This window comes from Podarcis melisellensis, assembly GCF_964234715.1.
Source record: "Podarcis melisellensis genome assembly, chromosome: 10".
Taxonomy (NCBI): domain Eukaryota; kingdom Metazoa; phylum Chordata; class Lepidosauria; order Squamata; family Lacertidae; genus Podarcis; species Podarcis melisellensis.
In genome coordinates, this window is record NC_138542.1 from 52,204,313 (window position 1) to 52,222,593 (window position 18,281).

Genomic DNA, 18,281 nt, shown 5'->3' on the forward strand with positions numbered 1-18,281 from the left:
CAAAACAGCTGGAGACCCGAGTTTGAGAAACACTGTTTTAGAGGGATGTGGGGCCAAACGGGGGAGGACCTTATGCAGGCGGAGCTGATGCACTGAGCTACGGCAATATTTCATTTTATTACTTCACTGTGTGTGTGTGTGTGTGTACATGTTGTTGTTTAGTCATTTAGTCGTGTCCGACTCTTCATGACCCCATGCACCAGAGTACGCCAGGCACTCCTGTCTTCCACTGCCTCCCGCAGTGGTCTTTTCCAGGGAGTCTTCTCTTCTCATGAGGTGACCAAAGTATTGGAGCCTCAGCTTCACGATCTGTCCTTCCAGTGAGCACTCAGGGCTGATTTCCTTCAGAATGGATACGTTTGATCTTCTTGCAGTCCATGGGACTCTCAAGAGTCTCCTCCAGCACCATAATTCAAAAGCATCAACTATTATATACAAAATTTTATTTTATTGTGTGTGTGTGTGTGTGTGTACACACACACAATAAAGTAATAAAATAAAATATTGCCGTAGCTCAGTGCATCAGCCGGCCAGAACAGACCATCTGATGGATCAATGGTCTGACTCTGTATAACACAACTTCCCATGAGACTTCCTATGCTGCGAATAAAAAAAAAAGTACACACACACACACATATATACAAAATTTTATTTTATTTCAATTTTATTTTATTACTTCATCATGGACATAGCAAATATAGGAGCGACTTGGTTCATTAGCCTTATTATAGCACTTCCGGTCTAAAAGCTAACGGCTTTCCTCCTTTATCTCTCGATGCGGAATATTTAGGGCTTTCCCCCCATATATACGTTACACTTTAGAGCAGGCGTAGAGCACCTAGGGCGAGAATTACAGTCATGGGCGTCTTTCAAATCTTCTCTTGAATGAAAAGGCTCCATGAATGAAAAGGCTACATGCTATTCCACATTTCTATCTCTAGAGTGCTTTCAAGTTCCAGAAGAGTGATGGGAGGTAACAGCTAGTTGTACACGTGACTTCTTGACCTGTGCGTTGTTCTTGCCTTCCGCATCCTCTTGGCTCCTGGTCCGGTCAAAGAGAACCTTCTTTCGGCTCGTCCTTCGTGAGATTAACCTCCGCCACCGACGAGCCAGCGATCAGGGCTGATGCAGGTAAACGGGAACCTCAGGGCGCTGCTAGCAACCAGAGAGCTTCATGGAAGAAAAGCCCCCCCCCATCTCCCCCTTTCCGTGGGGAAGAGCCTGGCTTGCCTTTTGGCGTTATGGAAGGACACGCGTGTCCGTTGGGCAAGATGTGTCTTTGTCACATGGCGGATTTGCTCGGTTTCTTGGGTCTGGGGAACCGTTTGAGAGACCCATAGGCAACCCACTTCTCCCACCGTGCAGACTGCCGTTCATGAGCCTTTGCTTGATCCTTTGCAACTGTTACTTGAGGCGCAGGTGGCCTGTGTCGCAGGGTGCTTTCTTTCCTTTCATTTTGATAATAATTTTTATTAGTTTTCAATTAGCTTCCAAGAATAGCCTCATTATAACAATACCAATTTACAATACAATTATTCGCAGAGTGCTTTCCATCAGCTTTGGCTGGTGGGCCTTATCTGGAGAGGGAAAGCCCAACTACTGCTCTCTATGCTCTGGTAAACTCCAGGTTAGATTACTGCAATAAAGACAGTCCCATCTAGGGTGTGTTTCATTAATCCAAACGGATTGTACCTAAGGTATGTATCACCATGGCCAGATCTGACATCTACAGGAATGGGCACAGCTGACACACAAATTTATGCTGTGACAGACTAATGTGTTCTTTGTTTTCAGAAATTTTCCTGGATTGGAGCCCACTGCATGCCAACAGTTTCTTAAATGTGCATGGGACAGAAATTGCAGTCCCATGCACATCTACTTAGAAGTCCCACTGTGTGCAATAGGACATACTCCCAAGTAATTGTGCATGGGAGTGCAGCCTAAAACTGTTTTTCCATCTCTGTTCTGGGAATTTGCTGTGTGGCTTTGAGCAAGAAAAAGCACAGGAAGGATGACAGTAAAAATGCTTTTCAAGCGTAAGATGTAGCTTTGTTTCAGAAATGAGGGTTGCAGGCAAGTCATACTAGTGTAGTAGATCCATTGTAATCAACAAACTTAAGTTAATCAATTGAAATCCATTTTGAGCATTATTAGTTGGATACAGCCAGCGATAGGCACTGCCAGAACGTCCAGCATCTTGTGTTTCTATCCTGGACTTCATCATTTTCCTTTTATGTCATCAGAGTTCATGCCATTTCTTCACTAGTCAGTGTCCTCGTCTTCCTCTTTTACTTGTATTCCAGTTGCTGCTAGCAGCTCTTGGCTATGCCTGCAGGAGTAGCTTGGCCTCGCTACCTGAAAATGTTCAGTGCAAGTATGTTGGCCATGTTTGCTGGTGCAGAAGTTGTCCATCGATATTACAGGCCTGATCTTGTAAGTGGCTTCTCCCCTCCCCACACCATTTATGTATTGGTTTGTTTGAAATACTGTAGTTGACCTTTCAACTTCAGAAGGACCCCCAGGACAGCTTACATCAAACAACACAGTAACACTGGGCATACACTTATTCCCCAATACAGCTCTGAGAGGTAATATATCTCCCAAGACTGTAGGTTGTGTGTTTTTTACTGTCCATCTCAGGACAGACAGTAGCCTAGGCCTTAGATGAGCTGCTGAGCAATAATAATTGGATCTTCTGTTGCCTGGATGGCTTTGAACACTTTACTCTTTTCCCTAAGCCTGCAGATCTGTGTCCAAAGGCAGTTCAAAATATTCCTTATTGTTTTAGCCTTTTATCCATTTTGTGCATTTTGAAATGGAGTGTGGGGAATTTTTGGCCCTCTTGATGTTGCTGAACCTATTATCCCTGCCCATTGGCTGTGCTTGCTGGGGCTGATGGGAGTTGTAGTTCATCAATACCCAGAAGCCCACACCTGGGTTAGAGCTAATACCTTATCATGGTTCATGACCTAGAAGTTTCCACTAAGTGTGCATATAATCAAAGCTATAAATTTAAAAACTGAACTTGTGGTTCTTGGTATCAGTATGACTTGCCTTTTTTCTTTTTTTAGACAATACCAGAAGTTCCTCCCAAGCCTGGAGAACTCAGAACTGAACTATTGGGGCTCAAAGAAAGAAATCAGGAAGTTCAGCCTTCACAACAGTGATGATGCAAGGATTATGTTCCTCCATGAACTGCTCTTTAGTATTTATAATTGAACCTGTGCAATTTCAGAGTTTTCTGACAACATGGGCTTTACAAGTGTATGCCCATTTTCTGGAGTCAAAATGTTTTTACTCCCTTGTATTTTACTGCAATGCAAGGCAGTCTTTTACTTAGCTGTCTGGTTTGTCTCTATGTACCTGCAGCATTGCTCTCTACATGATGCACAATATGCCAGTACTATTTCCCCCCTTTTACTTAAAACAGTTTCTGTAGGTTTTTGATGAGGTGTTAAGCTTTTCTACCCTTCTGCTGAAAAAGGTCTGCAGAGCGACTTCCAGAGATCAATGAGCCAGGTTGTCAGCCCAAGGGCAGGGACTAAGATGTGACACAATAGAAAAAGGTATCTCATAGAATAGGGACACAGAGGATCATCAACCCCCTGCAATGCAGAAATATGCAGCTGCCTGTTCAAGTACTAGTTCTTGGTTACATATTTGGTTAGAGTCAATCAAAACACTTTCTTGGAAAGAGTTGCAATGCACTTGCAATGGACCTTACAGACTGGCTATTTGGGGCATAGGAAGAAATCTGCCAGCATCTCATCAGCTCCTCACCAGAGCAGATACATCCATTGCTGTAGGCTGCTCACCATTCTATAATGGGCTTCCAACAAGCAAGGGTGTCAGCCTGCCTTAAAGTGGATGTAATGGAGGTGGATTTGCAGGTTGGGGCCTTGTAGGTTCCAGCACTGCAGCCTGTAGTAAAAGGCAGCAAAATGACACCCACTAAAGAATAGTTGGTTCCAATGGTGAGAGGGTAGCCCAGTTGATGAAAATAATGGGGACTGGAGATGGATGGTTGCCTCCTTGGATTTTCACTCCCTAAAAGTGGTGCTGCAATAAACTCATGTTTCACAAAGCTGCGTGAAGTGTGCTTTATGTAAGCAAGCCTTAGGCTACAATCCTAATGTATCTACCTCATTGAGTTCACTAGTACTTCTTGAGTAGAAATTGTTAGGATTGTCCTTTAGATCTATATTAAGAGCAGCCAGTTTAATATAAGGTGTCTATAGTTATCTGCTGTACCAACTGCTTTTTTCCTGCAGTGGAAGGTATCACTGCTGCTGTTCAGGATTTACCACCTTATAGATTGACATACATTCTATATATAAGACCTTGTGGACGAATTCGGAATTGACAACTGATACAAAGCTCAACTTGTCATGTGACTTTTTTTGCTGCCTAGCTCCTCAGTACAGTGCATCGTGTAGGCTGTAGTTCCACCTTGCTACATCTTCCAGCACCACAATTTTCCATCTGCGAAGTTCCCATTGTTGCATATCACTCACAGAAATCTTAATTATGCAAGAAATGAGTGTTCAGGTTTTTTGTTTGTTTGTTCTGAAACAGCAACCAGTCAGGTCTTGTTAATAAATGAGGTCCACTATTTTCATACAAAACCAGGGAAGTAATTTAATTTAACCTCTTTTAAAAACATACAGAACCTGGAAATTAATTGGGCATTCTACTTGTTTGATGAAGTACAAGTAATTTAGAACCTGCCTATTATAGCTGTGAATAACTTCTGTTGTAATAGCAGAATTGACAAAATAGCATCAATTCCTATTTCCAATCTCCTATATTTTTAAGTAATTATGTTCTGGCTTCTGAATAGTGTACACTTTCTAAAACACAGATGGTGCTCCATACCTTTATCAGTTCTGATTATTAAGCATCTCCTGTAAAATGGTTAGTAGGTTTTCCTTTCCCACTTTTCTTCCATTGTTTCTCTTTCAACAAGGTTGTTGTACTAAGAGACTAACTTTGCTTAATTTCAAGGTAAGCAAATAAGCACCTCCGCTGCCCCATACAGCAAATGGTGTGAACATTTTAATTTTGTACACATGACAAGATTTTACACCAAGTAGTCAGTTAAATAGTACAAATTTACATTGTGAGGAATGTTTAAAAAATGCAACTTAAAAAATTCTCTCCTGCCCATAACCCTAAGCCTCCCCCCAACATTTTACATTGAAAAAAAAACCAAAACAAAACAAATTTAGTTCACATTCCTGCTTCATCCCAGACACAGGATACTATTTGTGAGAGTGCATTTTACAATTCATCCTTTACATCTGTGGGCTCCTGGAAGAGAGATAAAGAAAAGACTTAAGTCAAATGCTTTAAGGCACAAACACTTGCCTATAAAAGAATGGACAAGTGTCTCAACGTTATTTCTAGGCCTGCTATTATGCAGTATGCCATTTTTTATTCCTATTTGCAAGGTTTACATTACTCAGCTTTAGAGCAGGAATAGCCAATGTGGTGCACTCCAGATACCGATTGATTCGCAGCTTCCATCATTCCTGACCACTGGCCATACTGGCTGGAACTGATAGGAAGTAGAATTCACTAACATCTAGGACACCACACTGGGCCAGAGCAAAAACAGTACTCCCAATTATTAGCAACTTTAAATAAGTCCAAACAGTTTGCCTCTATGTTAGGCCTGCTCTAATCAACCAGAAACACAAGATTGTATTATTTGGATATAGGGAATGTGATGCCCTTTTGAAATATACATATTAGAATTCCATTTTCAATTATGTAAAGTTTTGCACCATCCCACACAATAGCACTAACCTTTGATTCACTGTCTTCAGCATCTTCATCAGCTTCTATTTCCTCTTCCTGTTCTACCTCTTCAGCAGCATCTTCTGGTTCTTCTGGCTCCTCTTCCACCTTTCAGAAGTAATTTTATTTAGTGAACAAAAAACCAACCAAAAATCTGCCAAAATACTTTCAATAAATACCAAGTGTGATTTTGACTGAACATCTGCAGTCATGGTACATTATTGCGCATGGAATTTCATTTTGGGGATGTAGTATAAAATTTAAGTGTGTGTTAAACTGGATATTTGGCATAGGGAACCTCTGGCTCATGGGCACAAGCTCCAAATTCGGGTCCTAGCATTCCCTCTCCCCAAAAGTGTATTCTCTCTAGTTAAATTTACACCAAAGTAGGTATAAGATGAACTATGCACAGATTACCTCATGTGATGTATAGTAGCCTAACTAGAAAGCCTAATATCTAAGTGGCCTAATAGCTAGCTAATAGGACATTTTCAGCCTTGCTTTTAAGTAATAGCTGGTTACAGTTCTGTTAACATTTGACTAGATTAGTATGTTCCGATTCTGTACTGAATACCACTGTGCTTCTTGAATGAAGAGCCAATTAAACTGAATTGAAGGCTTATGCCAATTGCCTTGACATTTTAACCAACCTTTTCTTCTGGGTCAATGTTCAGGCTCAGACGAAGCATTCTTTCTACCCTTTCTCCATATTCCTTTGTATCGGGTAGCAGATACCCTGATCTTAGGGTAGCAGTCTCAAATAAAACCACAGCAAGATCAGCAACTGTTTGATCTTCTTCATTTTCCTGAGAAAGAAGCAAAAAATTAGCACAACAAAATGAGCTTGTGGTCACTGGGCTGTCATCCATGTAGCCAAATAGGCTGCAGCATGAGTTACCCAGCATTTAGTATTTTGTTACAGGTAGAAGTAACAAGTTACTTTAATACAGCTTCAAAAGGTAGATTTCAAGTAGGTCCAGCAGGACCTGACAATACAGATGCCCAGAATCCTGGAACTTTCTTACCTGAATACGTCTGAGCATGTCTTTTATGAGGGGATGCCTAGGGTTTATTTCAAATGTCTTCTTTTGGCTTGCATAGTAACTATAAAGAAAGAATATTTAAGGTTAACTAAATGCAGTACCTTCGTATGAGACTTTCAAAAAGAAACTTGCTAACCAGTAAAGATACTTAAAGAGGCAACCTTGAGTTGTTAAATTTAATCTTAGGCAAAGACAACATTGCAATTTGTAGGAAGACTAAGTGTTGTGCAGTGCAATTGTCCGTATGTTTATTCAGAAGCAAGTCCCACCTTCAATGATTTTCACTCAGATGACTATGCCTAGGATTGCAGTCTATGTGTAAGAAACTGCCACAGTGTTGGTATGCATACCAAACTTGCATAGAAAATTCACTTCAGAGCCTCTATATCAAACTGCAAAATGTTTAATATGAAATGTTCCAGAAGGCATTTTTGAAATACTGACTATTTGCATTTACATTGCTTATGGGATAGTTTCCAGTTGCAATGCTAAAATCTCCCTCTCAGCTAGCAAGTGACTTGAGTTCTACGCTACAAGGCCTATGAGACCTTGAAGCTGGGGTAACAGCAAGACAGCTTTATGATCAGCCAGGTAATATAGCCTATAAGTTCTAGATGGGAGTGCTTTATCCAGAAGACTACTGGCAGATGTTATGTTTGACTTATAAATTCTTTAACTAGAAAGCACTTAGGAAAAATTCTAAATACTTACTTTGTAGAAATGTCTTTGCCTGTCTGGTAAGCCTGAGCCTTCATAATTCTTTCCATATTGCCAGACCATCCATACTGACTAGCCACAAGAGCACATGGAGACTGAGTTAATCGTTGAGACAACACTGCTTTTTCAATCTGAAAAAGAAATATTGTTGTGAGTTCAAACGTAGCACAGAAATGCATCAGTAGAAGAGTATGAGTTTCCTTAGTATGTACATACCTTATCCTTCAGAGCTTTATCTTTCATCCAGTTTAGAAGGGGTTCATATTCTTTTTCTAAAGCTTCACGGGCTTCCTTCGATTTTTCACTCTCCTCAAACTTTACTCCTTCTTTAGCTACATTCTGGAACCTTTTGTTATCAAACTCTGGGAGAGCCTGAATGCAATATTCATCTACCGGCTCAGTCAGATAGATTACTTCATAGCCTTTTTTCAAAAGTCGTTCTACAAATGGTGAAGATTCGGCCTACGAAGCAGGTGTATAAAATACTAGTATAAGCACACAGTACTGCAAGATCCAAAATGCTGAATGAGGTATTCTTTCACTACTAGCATACATTTATCCAGCCTGAATAAGGCATTAGTCTTACTTTTCTAGAGATATAGCAACACTTTCTGCAATGGAAGTCACAATCACAGTAGGATTCAATGATGAAAAATGACTGACCTCCTTTCTGCTTGATCCAGCCATGAAATAGATTTTATCCTGTTTCTCCTTCATTCTTTCTACATATTGGTCTAGACTAGTCAATTCGGACTCATGGTGAGAAGTTTGGAAGCGAAGCAATTTTGCTAGACGAGTGCGATTTGAATGATCCTCAATCACTCCAAGTTTGATGTTTGTTCCAAATTCTTTCCAGAATGTTTCATTGTATTTTTCGTCAGCAATCTTTTTAATCATATCAAGTGTTTTGCGGACAAGTTTCTTCCTGATAACCTAAAAATGATTGGAAAAGGACACTTGCATATGACAGCTTTCAAGAACATCAGGAGTTTTGAAACTCTGCAAGTTGTTAGATTAAGATGCATTATGATGCATTCTTATTAAATATTCCTATTAAAGCCAACCCTCCTGTTTTTTGCTAATACAGACCCATCTGCCTGTTGATTATGGCTTAACCCTTGAATAAAGGAGAAAACTCCAGCTCTGCCTCTAGACAAAAGGGAGATCTTCAGAGTCAAACCAATTGTTTATAACAAACTTTTTCAGACTATTTGGGGGGGGGGGGATGAACGAATTCCTAGGCCCCACAAACAACCCAGAGATGCATTTTAAATAAAAGCACACATTCTACTCATGTAAAAACATGCTGATTCCCGGACCAGCATTGGCCAGATTTAGAAGGCAATTGGGTTGCATCCAGCCCCTGGGCCTTAGTTTGCCTACCCATGGTTTAGATACTTTTAAGTTCTACAACTCATGCTCTTAAGCTACATTAAGACATCCCCTGAAAGCTCTTGCTGTACATGACGTACCTTTAGCAGTTTGTGTTGCTGGAGAGTCTCACGAGATACATTTAGAGGAAGATCATCTGAATCCACCTGCAATTAAAAAGAACATTTTATAGAGAGGCTTAGCAGTAAAATTGGAGTTAAAAGTTATCACTGCATGTTATTCCTGAAGATACTTACAACACCCTTGACGAAGTTAAGGTACTTGGGCATCATGTCATGGAAGTCATCTGTGATGAAAACTCTCCGGACATACAGCTGTAAGACAACAAAGTTATTAATGACCGTTTCTGCAACTGCCTTTTTAGGAAGCAATAAAACTGCTTGCACAGGGGACTACATCTTGAGATTCCTGCATTCCAACTCTACAATTTTATGATTCTAAGAAGAAATTGACAACATTTTTACCTTTATAAAATCACTCTTTTTGGATCCATATTCATCAAATAAGCCACGTGGAGCAGTTGTCGGAACAAACAAAATGGACTTGAATGTCACCTCTCCCTCAGCAGTAAAGTGAATGTAAGCCATGGGTTCATCAGTCTCCTGCAATAAAGTTACACAGAGTTGGTGCTTTCTTGATTCAAGTCAGAATCTAGTTTTTTTAAAGTGTACCTCATACCGGCAGCAAGTTGAGACCACAGCACGGCAACTATTATAAGTACTTTCATGGTTATCTTACTAAGCTCTAGACACATGCCTTGAAAATCAGCGTACCAATTTCATCCAATCACATTTACTCATGCCCCCAACCCCATCAAAGCAAGTTTTGACATTTAACACTGCAGTTTAATTTTTTTATCCCAATATGCTAAAGCAAGCACACCTTAGAAAATGATTTGTAGAAAGCCTTGTATTCATCTTCTTCAACTTCTTTAGATGGTCTCTGCCAAATGGGCTTGATGTCATTCATAAGCTCCCAATCCCATACAGTTTTTTCAACCTGTAAAGTATTTTAGCATTATTTGCAGAACTCAAGTTTTTACATGTCATGTAAGTTAAATGGTGGCAGCTGTCTACACTCTAGCTGGCATGGTACTCAACTAAATATGCATCACACAAACATAATAGTTACTTTTCCTGTCATGTCAGTAATTTATGAATTTGGAAATTACAAGAAAAAAAGAGGACAAAGTGTTGAGACTGTTGACATCAATCAGTATCACTCTAACTATAGATGTACTTGCCTCTGTCTATGCTATTTGTATTATTGGGTCAAATAATCAGAAAACTATGTGGGACTTGAAACAAAATGCTGCAGAGTAAAATGCTACTGTTCAGGATTTTACCCTATCCCCAACATTCTCTAAACACCGAGGATGCCCAGGCTTCATGGGACTGTTTTGGGGTCACCACCCATGCAACTCATGCTCTTCCAAAAAATAAAAAGGTACTTCTTCAAACCTTTGTGTACACCCATCTAGTGGGAGGCTAGTGACAATTTGGCTAAAGGGGAAGCACTCAGAGTTAAAAACCAATAGGCATCTGATTTTATTTCAAATGTTCTGAAACCACTCTCCAAAAATTGTAGCAAATAGATTTTTCATCTGGAGATATGCAACCCTAAACCTATGTATACACATCTTGTTTGGATAACCTTACTAACTCAGCCAATTCCAGTTGGCAGTTGTTTTAACATTAAAGGTATGTATAACATGAAGAACTATTACCATCTTAGTTTTGGGCTTTTTGTCTTCCTCTTCTTCCTCCACTGCAGCTTCTTCATCTGTTTCCTCTTTCTCCTTCATTTCTTCTTCCTCAAGGGGCTCTTCTACAGTTTCAGTCTGCAGAAATAGTTAATGTTGCATTCACATATTTGATGAGAAATGTTTAATTAAATAGGGGAATATTTGCTAAGGGTGTAAAAGTCCATCACGAGCACTGAAAAGTGAGAACTGAACTTTAGCAAATAAGTATTCTACAGATATCCAGCAGAAGAACCACACTACTCACTACTACATGTAATTCTTAAGTATTATGACTAAGTCTTAAGTTTCCTATTGTCTAGCAGCCACAATATTGAAAGTTAATCGTGCTTCAGCTTTTTGAGTCCAGTAAAACAGAGTCATCCTTAACAGCTTAGGGTTAAAAAGTGCCTTGTAGATACTACTGTATGAACTGATCCAATAAGAAGCCCTCTGGCTATGGGAGCACATTTCAACATCAATTACAATGAAGACAGAGAAACGAAATTATTTTGCTTGGTAGTCTCATTTGCTCAGTTGGGATCTATTGCTCACGTTAAACTGGTTTATCATAGATAATAGCAACACTTGAAGCTTTGTTTCCACAAACAATCTTTAAACTTTTATATAACTTATGTTCTTAGTATTTTACACAAGTCAGCAATATTTTAAAAAGTTTACCTTGCTACTCCACACATATATAGGGAAGTTTATGAACTGTGAATATTTCCTGACCAAGTTTTTAACTGTATCCAGCTCAAGATAGTCTGAAGCTTCTTCCTTCAGAACAAGACTGAGAAATAAAAGGAAAAATGCATTGTTACATTTAGTTTAAAGCAACATATTTTACATCAATTTGCTTTTCATTTAAAAACTGAACTACTTTACTTACAAGCTTCTAAACTAAGTTATCTGAACTGGAACACCAATAAAAAATTACCAGACCAGCACTTTTACTATGTAAAATACAACTGGTACGTGCTACCAGCATGTTGGCAGCTCTGTCTGGATACTCCAAATAATTATACATTTCTCTTTTCAAAAACAATTTTACCTGATTTGAGTATTAGCAACCTCTCTAATGCTAATTTGCACTAGATATAACAATTACATTAGCTTTTGCTAATGAGCATGTTCTAGGAGTAATAGGCTTCTAGGAGTTCCATTGCTAGAGAAGTTCAGCAACTTTTAAATCTGATCACTTATCGTTCATAAGGCTGTTCTGATAATTTAGCAGAATCTGATTTTCAGCAAATTGCCATGGGCAGGGAAGTGAGTGAAGGGAATAATTTTCTAAGAAATTTCAGGACATGGCAGTTATATGCATGTACATTAAATGTTACAGTTGTGAGACAGCTGTGAACTATGAAGATAAATGGCAAATCTTTGCTCTCAATAAAAAATTAGAAATTCTTCCTTTCCCTGTGAAAGAGGCAAAAAGTTGGCCACCTCTTGAGGGAGGATAGAATGTCCTTAGATCACCAAGTAGGTTTTGGCACCAATATTTTCATCACAATAAGGCCCTTTTTCTCTAGAATGCTCCCTTCCTTATCACAAGTTGCAACTGTGGCTTTTTGTTGGGAGAAATACACCAAGCTGCATAAGGAACAGATTAGATATTACACAGCCCTTGCAGGAACTTGTGCAATGATGTTTTTGTCATTTATCTCAATCTCTCCAATCCACATGGGCCATTATTAAATTAAGTTTGGACTACTTTTACCTTTGAGAGATGCTAACCAAGGCTGAAGCAAGTATGAAGCCACACTGTTAAAATTAAGTTTTAGATGGACCTATTTTTGGTACCATGCAACCAACAAGAATTCTAAGCAGAAAATCTTGAAGCTTTGTATACAGACTCAGTTTTAATATGACTCTACATCTGAGAAAATACGATCAGCTACAAAGTTACTTTCTAGGCAATTCTAATGACTTCATCTCAATGATTTTAATGATAAAGACACTTAGAAAAAAGAATATGTGTGTACCTTACCCCAAAGGTTTTAGCTTTATATGCAACATTGATTACAGATGCTAGGCATCTAGCCCCAAAGCCAACTGTTACCCATTGTCACATAGGATGAACACATAATTGATTAAAATCAATTTTTGCACTGCAACTTCAAATATATCCTAAAGGATGCAAAATTCAGTAACTAAACCATTATTTTACAACTAAAGTTTGCATTATTTTCACTGTACAAAGAAATACCTAAAGTAATAAATAACAGATCGTAAGATTTTTACATGCTGGCTATCAGCATTAATCAATCAAATTAATATTAACCAAGCTATTCTTTAAATAAATTTACATTACAAAATAAATTTAAGCACTGCACATTATTTCAATAGACCAATAACTAAATGCTTTTCTGTTCTCTAGCAGCACAGTATAATTAGGAGTTTATGCTGCAGATGCTACAGCATATTATACTTGGGAAACACTATGCACTACTTTCAAAACAAGCCACATGTTGTAACAGTACAGAGTTCTGCAACTTGTTAGCAAAAAGATCAAAAAGTGGACATCTGAAGTTCTTGCTTTTTCCAACACATAACAGCTACAACACCAATGACCTATAGAAGCAAATCCCACTAGAGATCATCCCAGTGAAGGGCCGTCAATCCTAATGCTAGGTAGCCTGAAGCAGAGAATGCCTGGATAGGGAGAATTGTGCCTTCAGCCTTTATTTTTGAGAATCTGGTGCAACAGAAGTCAAACATCTATACTTCTTCCACCCATGAGTGAAAGTACTTGCAACACTTACGTTATAGTAGTGCCTCGTCCCAAGCTGTTTCCTCGAGGATCATCAATTACAGAGAATTCATTTGAGTCAGATTCCCAGATGTGTTGAGTGTCATTGTTGTGCTTTGATGTGACAATAACCCTGTCTGCCACAAGGAAAGCTGAGTAGAAGCCAACACCAAACTGACCAATCAACTCAGAAGTTGACTGGTTCTCTTCCTGCATCTCAGTTATCTTACTTAGAAATTCACTTGTACCAGACTTGGCAATGGTACCCAGGTTTTTTATTAGTTCTTCTTTAGTCATGCCAATGCCAGTGTCTGTAACATGAAGCATATTCTTCTCTTTATCACACTGTAAAACAAACAAATCCAGTCTGAGTGATTATCAGTTTAACATATCACTGTTTGAATGGTCATCAATGTGCATGACTTTATAACTGATTACATTGCAGGACATTATATTTCCTACAGCCAGTCTTTTCCTTTATATGCAGTAAGAAAATAGCATGATGTCACTTCCTAATTTATGGATTCATACCCCACCAGGTGTTGCTGGACTACAGCTCCCACCATCCTTGACCACAGGTCATGCTGGTGGGAGTGGGAATCCAACAGTATCTGGAGGACTACAGGTTTCCCACCCGTTTTAAAATATATTCTCAAAAGGTAGCTTAAAATTATTTTTAATAGTAACACACACCCTCCAAAACTGCTGAAGGAATCAAAGTGGCATCTTACCTTGATTTTTATTGTGAGTTCTTCATTACCAAGAAGAGCTTTTTCATCAGTTAGTGAAAGCAGTCGTATTTTGTCTAGAGCATCAGATGCATTTGAAATCAATTCCCTCAAGAAGATCTGGAGTGAAATTAAAACAAAAAACAAAAACAGTCAGGTACACGTACATACAAAAATTTATATAAACTCTGTCTCATATTATATATATAGCTTACCTCTTTATTTTTGTAAAGAGAGTTGATAATAAGCTTCATCATTCTGTTTACTTCAGCCTGGAATGCAAACTTTTCTGACTTCTCTCTAATTTGCTTTATTTGGGATGCATTTAAACCATCTAACTGAATAGACTCCTCTTCCCTGTAGATAGAAATACCAGGTTATCCATTAAGACTTTTTTTCTCCAAATAGCAGTAAACTGATTTTTCTGCAAACATAAATGTATGTTCCTTGATGCAATTAGAGTGCCTCCAATACACAGGCGAACCAGATGGCCCAGTCAATCTGTGCAAGCAGAAGGACATAATTAAATGTCACCAAGTTTCCTGACATGATCAATTGGTCTCAATTGATCCAGTGTGGTGTAGTGGTTAAGAGTGATAGTCTCAATCTGGTGAACGGGGTTCGCTTCCCTGTTCCTCCACATGCAGTTGCTGGCTGGGTGACCTTGGGCCAGTCACACTTCTTTGAAGTCTCTCAGCCTCACTCACCTCACAGAGTGTTTGTTGTGGGGGAGGAAGGAAAAGGAAAATGTTAGCCGCTTTGAGACTCCTTTGGGTAGTAGTGATAAAGTGGGATATCAAATCCAAACTCCTCTTCTCACAACAAAGCCAAGCAGCTTGTAAAAGATGATGGTTCCTGTGGCCATACACATGCCAAATGCTACAGAAACAGCACTTGACAGGTTTATCCCCCCCACCACTCATGTATTATCAGTTTCTATTTTCGTTGCTGTCTATTTTCCAAGGTAGTTTTCTGATTTTGCATGTTCATGACATCTCTAGGTTGCAAAGTCCCTAAATACCTACACAATGGAAACCGTTGCTTCTTGTTTTATGCAATTGCAGTTTTCACTGCAAGCGAGTCAGTGTTAAATAAGCATTCAATGTCTTAGGCACACTAGTCCTCTTTTGGAAAAGTAAATATGCCTATTGGATTAAGACTTCATTTTAACAATAGTTTATTTAACAAAGCACCAGTACTCACAATTAGATTATGACCTAGAACACTTTGTGCAAGTTACTTTGTGTTTGATAAGGTTGCATTTTTCCAATTTGCCAGTTAAGAAGCTGGCAAACATTCCACAAGTATGTCAGTGTGCAACCTCATGAAGTCAATCATTTTTAAAAAGGTATTAAATTTGCACCACAATCCCAACTACCTCTATTTGAAGGTTTGTTTCATTTAAGCAATCTGAGGGGAAAGTGTTGAAAGAATTAATTTTAAAACAAACCTCTGAACAACTTCATCATCGGTTCGAGATCCTTCCCTGCTTTTACCAAGGTCATCTTCCACTGTGCCATCTACATCTACCTCATCAGCTTGGACTGAGGCTGCAAAATGAATAATTTGAACACATTAGTATCAAATCAGTCGCTCAAAGGAAACTTGCTGATCTGTACACCAGAAACAGGGAAACATCTTAGGTTCAAGTAGGAAGTGGGGCCCACCAAGCCCTCCATTCCTTGTATGATACAGGCTTGCACCGCTCCATATATTTGTTGCACCATCGATGTGGAGTCTCTCTCAAATAAATGCATAGCAGGGTATATGGGAAGTGAAAACCATTTTGAATGAAAAAGCAAAGCTGATGAAGCAATCTCAAGCCACCTCCCAGCATTAGGTGCGATTGGCCAAAAGAGCCAACTGAAAGGGGCAGCACCACGGACCAGCTAAAAAGTTGTGTCAAATTTCTGACGGATGGTAAAGAGAAGCTGCTGCGCAAGCAGGCAGCAAATGATGGTCCCAAGAGAGAACCGTGAAGTCATCTCTCTGCTCAGCCCTTCTTGCTTAGTTAGCATAGTAGGACAAACGTGCTGGGAAGCGACAAACATGGCTGCTATCCCCATCCAATGCCCCAGTCCAACGCTGTCTATTAGGAAACTAAGTTAGAATTACAGTCCTCCTGCGGACCACTTTTACTTCATTCTTCACCCACAATGATGAATGACAACCCACCACAAAGGTCTCCTGCTAGGGCAGATATCGAAGTGTTCGTAATGAATACTTAACGGGGGGGGGGGACTTCGCCTCTCCCCTAATCGTCATTAAAAATTCTTTCAACCCTCCTCCCCCCGCACCCAAATCCCCTTTTGATATACAGAGACTGAATTAACAAGCTCTGTGACAACGGATCTTCCAACAGCTAAGTAAATGCCACACACTTTTCGCACACTCGTTTCCTCAGAAGTTAAAGCGCCACTCGGGACTGGCTGCCGGGCCTTGGGCCTTAAGATTCAGCAGGACATCCTCAGAAAGTTAAGCCTCCCTGAGGGAGGACCGTTACACACACGAACTCTCTCTCTCAACCGCCGCCCACAATTTAAGTACCTTCCTCACGGGGGGGGGGGAGTATGAAACGAGGACGTCCCCCCCCCAACACAAAACAAACTTATGTCCTGAGGTAAATAGAGTAAGCCCAAGGACAGGGCGGCTGAGGGGAGGTCGCGCCCTCAACGGTCCCGCTCGCCCACCCGCCGAACCTTCCAGAAACGCCTCCATCCCCCACCGTCGCTCACCGGCCAGGAGGAGAACGCAGAGGAGGCCGAGACCCCAAAGCGACTTCATCGCAGCGGTGCTACCCTGGCGCAGCTACGGCGGCACACCTGCTTCCCACGCGCTCCCACAAGGAAAGGGACCGGGAACCGTCGAGGGACAGGAATTAAAAGCCCTCCCCCTCGCTGAGAGGCTTCCTTCCACTCGCGCCCCTTGGACGGCCAAAGCGACTAATCAACGTCAACCCGCCTCCCTCCTCTCAGGCTTATCACCAGCAAACGCCGCGGGGTGGGGGGGAAAGAGGTCCCTCGTCCTGGCCAATGGCAGCGCACCACGCCAAACACGCAGCCAGTAGGAAAGTTGGAGGGGAGGGGCGGAGTTCGCCCCCTGCCAATCGGAGCCTTCCAGGTGAGGGTTCCCGGCGCCAGAGCGTGGCTGGGTGCGATTGGCTGTTGCTATGCTGATGAGCCAATGGGTGTCAAGGGCGGGAGCAGCAGGCCTTGGTTACTGTCTGGTTTTTCAAATTATGTTTCTTAAAAGTTTATTTGCCGGCTTTCTTCTCTCTGGTTGTATCCCTGACAACTAAGCATGAGATATGACGTGTTTTTTTCTTTTAAAAAATGTACAAATGCACGTTTTAGGGACCCGACCATGTACTTCCGGGGCAGGTTGGACAAAACTACACGTTACTATGACAACTTTCACTTCCGCTTTCCTACGCCTCACGTCAAACGTAATTAAAGTAGATAATCGGGAATGAATTAACAGGACGGCTGTTCTTCAGCATCAGTTTTCCTCTCAGAAATGTATTTTTAGAGCTAGTTGTAAAAAAGTTGTTGTAAAAAAAAGGTCTAAAATAAAGTCTGCAAAGATGGTCCCATCTTGCAATGCTCCATAGGGTCGCTGTGTAGGTGCAGGCCCACGATTGGTGTTATTCTTGCTTACGTCATTGCTGCTTTGCATGCTGGGACCGCCCTCTTACATTGCCCTGTGGGAGTTGTAGTTCTTTAAAGAAAATACATTGACTAGACTTGACTCTTTGAGTTTCTTAAAGGCATTGGGCACCTCAGTAGGCGGACTGCTGTCTTTTAATTTGAAACAGCTTTAATTTGATTCACGCAATAGGACAAACCACTGTAAAGATTTCCTTAGGTTTCACAAACTTTATCACCAGTACTGCGAGGGAACCTCACCAAAAGGAGAATGCTGAGGGTCTCTGATTCACTCCCTGGCATCTACAGGGAGCGCTGGGAATATCCTTCTGCTTGAAGCCCTGGAGAGAGTCACTGCTACTCAGTGTACACAATGCTGAACTTAATGTATTCCATGTAAAAATACTCCTACAGATAGAAAACTTCCACAAGGAGGAGAAGGCTAGGTTAGAACCTTTCTCC

At 40.5% G+C, this 18,281-nt stretch overlaps 2 protein-coding genes across 2 annotated transcripts; one reads left to right on the plus strand and one right to left on the minus strand.

Moving 5' to 3' along the window:
- Nucleotides 1–951: 951 nt before the first annotated feature.
- Nucleotides 952–4,084, plus strand: UQCC6 (ubiquinol-cytochrome c reductase complex assembly factor 6). Its single transcript, XM_081928797.1, has 3 exons — nucleotides 952–1,131; nucleotides 2,304–2,433; nucleotides 3,072–4,084. Exons 2-3 carry the CDS (start codon nucleotides 2,326–2,328, stop codon nucleotides 3,165–3,167), a joined length of 204 nt encoding a protein of 67 aa, XP_081784923.1. The 5' UTR covers nucleotides 952–1,131; nucleotides 2,304–2,325; the 3' UTR covers nucleotides 3,168–4,084.
- Nucleotides 4,085–5,033: 949 nt separating this feature from the next.
- On the minus strand, nucleotides 5,034–17,157 carry HSP90B1 (heat shock protein 90 beta family member 1). The gene is made up of 18 exons (XM_081928245.1): nucleotides 16,911–17,157; nucleotides 15,626–15,725; nucleotides 14,391–14,532; nucleotides 14,179–14,295; nucleotides 13,461–13,792; nucleotides 11,374–11,485; nucleotides 10,678–10,791; nucleotides 9,834–9,950; nucleotides 9,416–9,553; nucleotides 9,188–9,265; nucleotides 9,032–9,097; nucleotides 8,223–8,492; nucleotides 7,776–8,021; nucleotides 7,554–7,690; nucleotides 6,825–6,903; nucleotides 6,450–6,605; nucleotides 5,809–5,907; nucleotides 5,034–5,310 (listed from the first exon to the last, which is right to left on the minus strand). The coding sequence occupies exons 1-18, from the start codon at nucleotides 16,957–16,959 to the stop codon at nucleotides 5,281–5,283; spliced, it is 2,382 nt and encodes a 793-aa protein (XP_081784371.1). The 5' UTR covers nucleotides 16,960–17,157; the 3' UTR covers nucleotides 5,034–5,280.
- Nucleotides 17,158–18,281: the final 1,124 nt, after the last annotated feature.

Excerpts from the sequence above, each read along its gene's own strand:
- UQCC6 (XM_081928797.1), top strand. The coding sequence starts at position 2,326 with ATGCCTGCAGGAGTAGCTTGGCCTCGCTACCTGAAAATGTTCAGTGCA. Across the intron at positions 2,434-3,071 it reads GATATTACAGGCCTGATCTT|ACAATACCAGAAGTTCCTCC; the intron begins GTAAGTGGCTTC and ends TTCTTTTTTTAG.
- HSP90B1 (XM_081928245.1), bottom strand. The coding sequence starts at position 16,959 with ATGAAGTCGCTTTGGGGTCTCGGCCTCCTCTGCGTTCTCCTCCTGGCC. Across the intron at positions 13,793-14,178 it reads AACTCACAATAAAAATCAAG|TGTGATAAAGAGAAGAATAT; the intron begins GTAAGATGCCAC and ends TTTGTTTTACAG. Across the intron at positions 5,311-5,808 it reads CTGAAGACAGTGAATCAAAG|GAGCCCACAGATGTAAAGGA; the intron begins GTTAGTGCTATT and ends TCTCTCTTCCAG.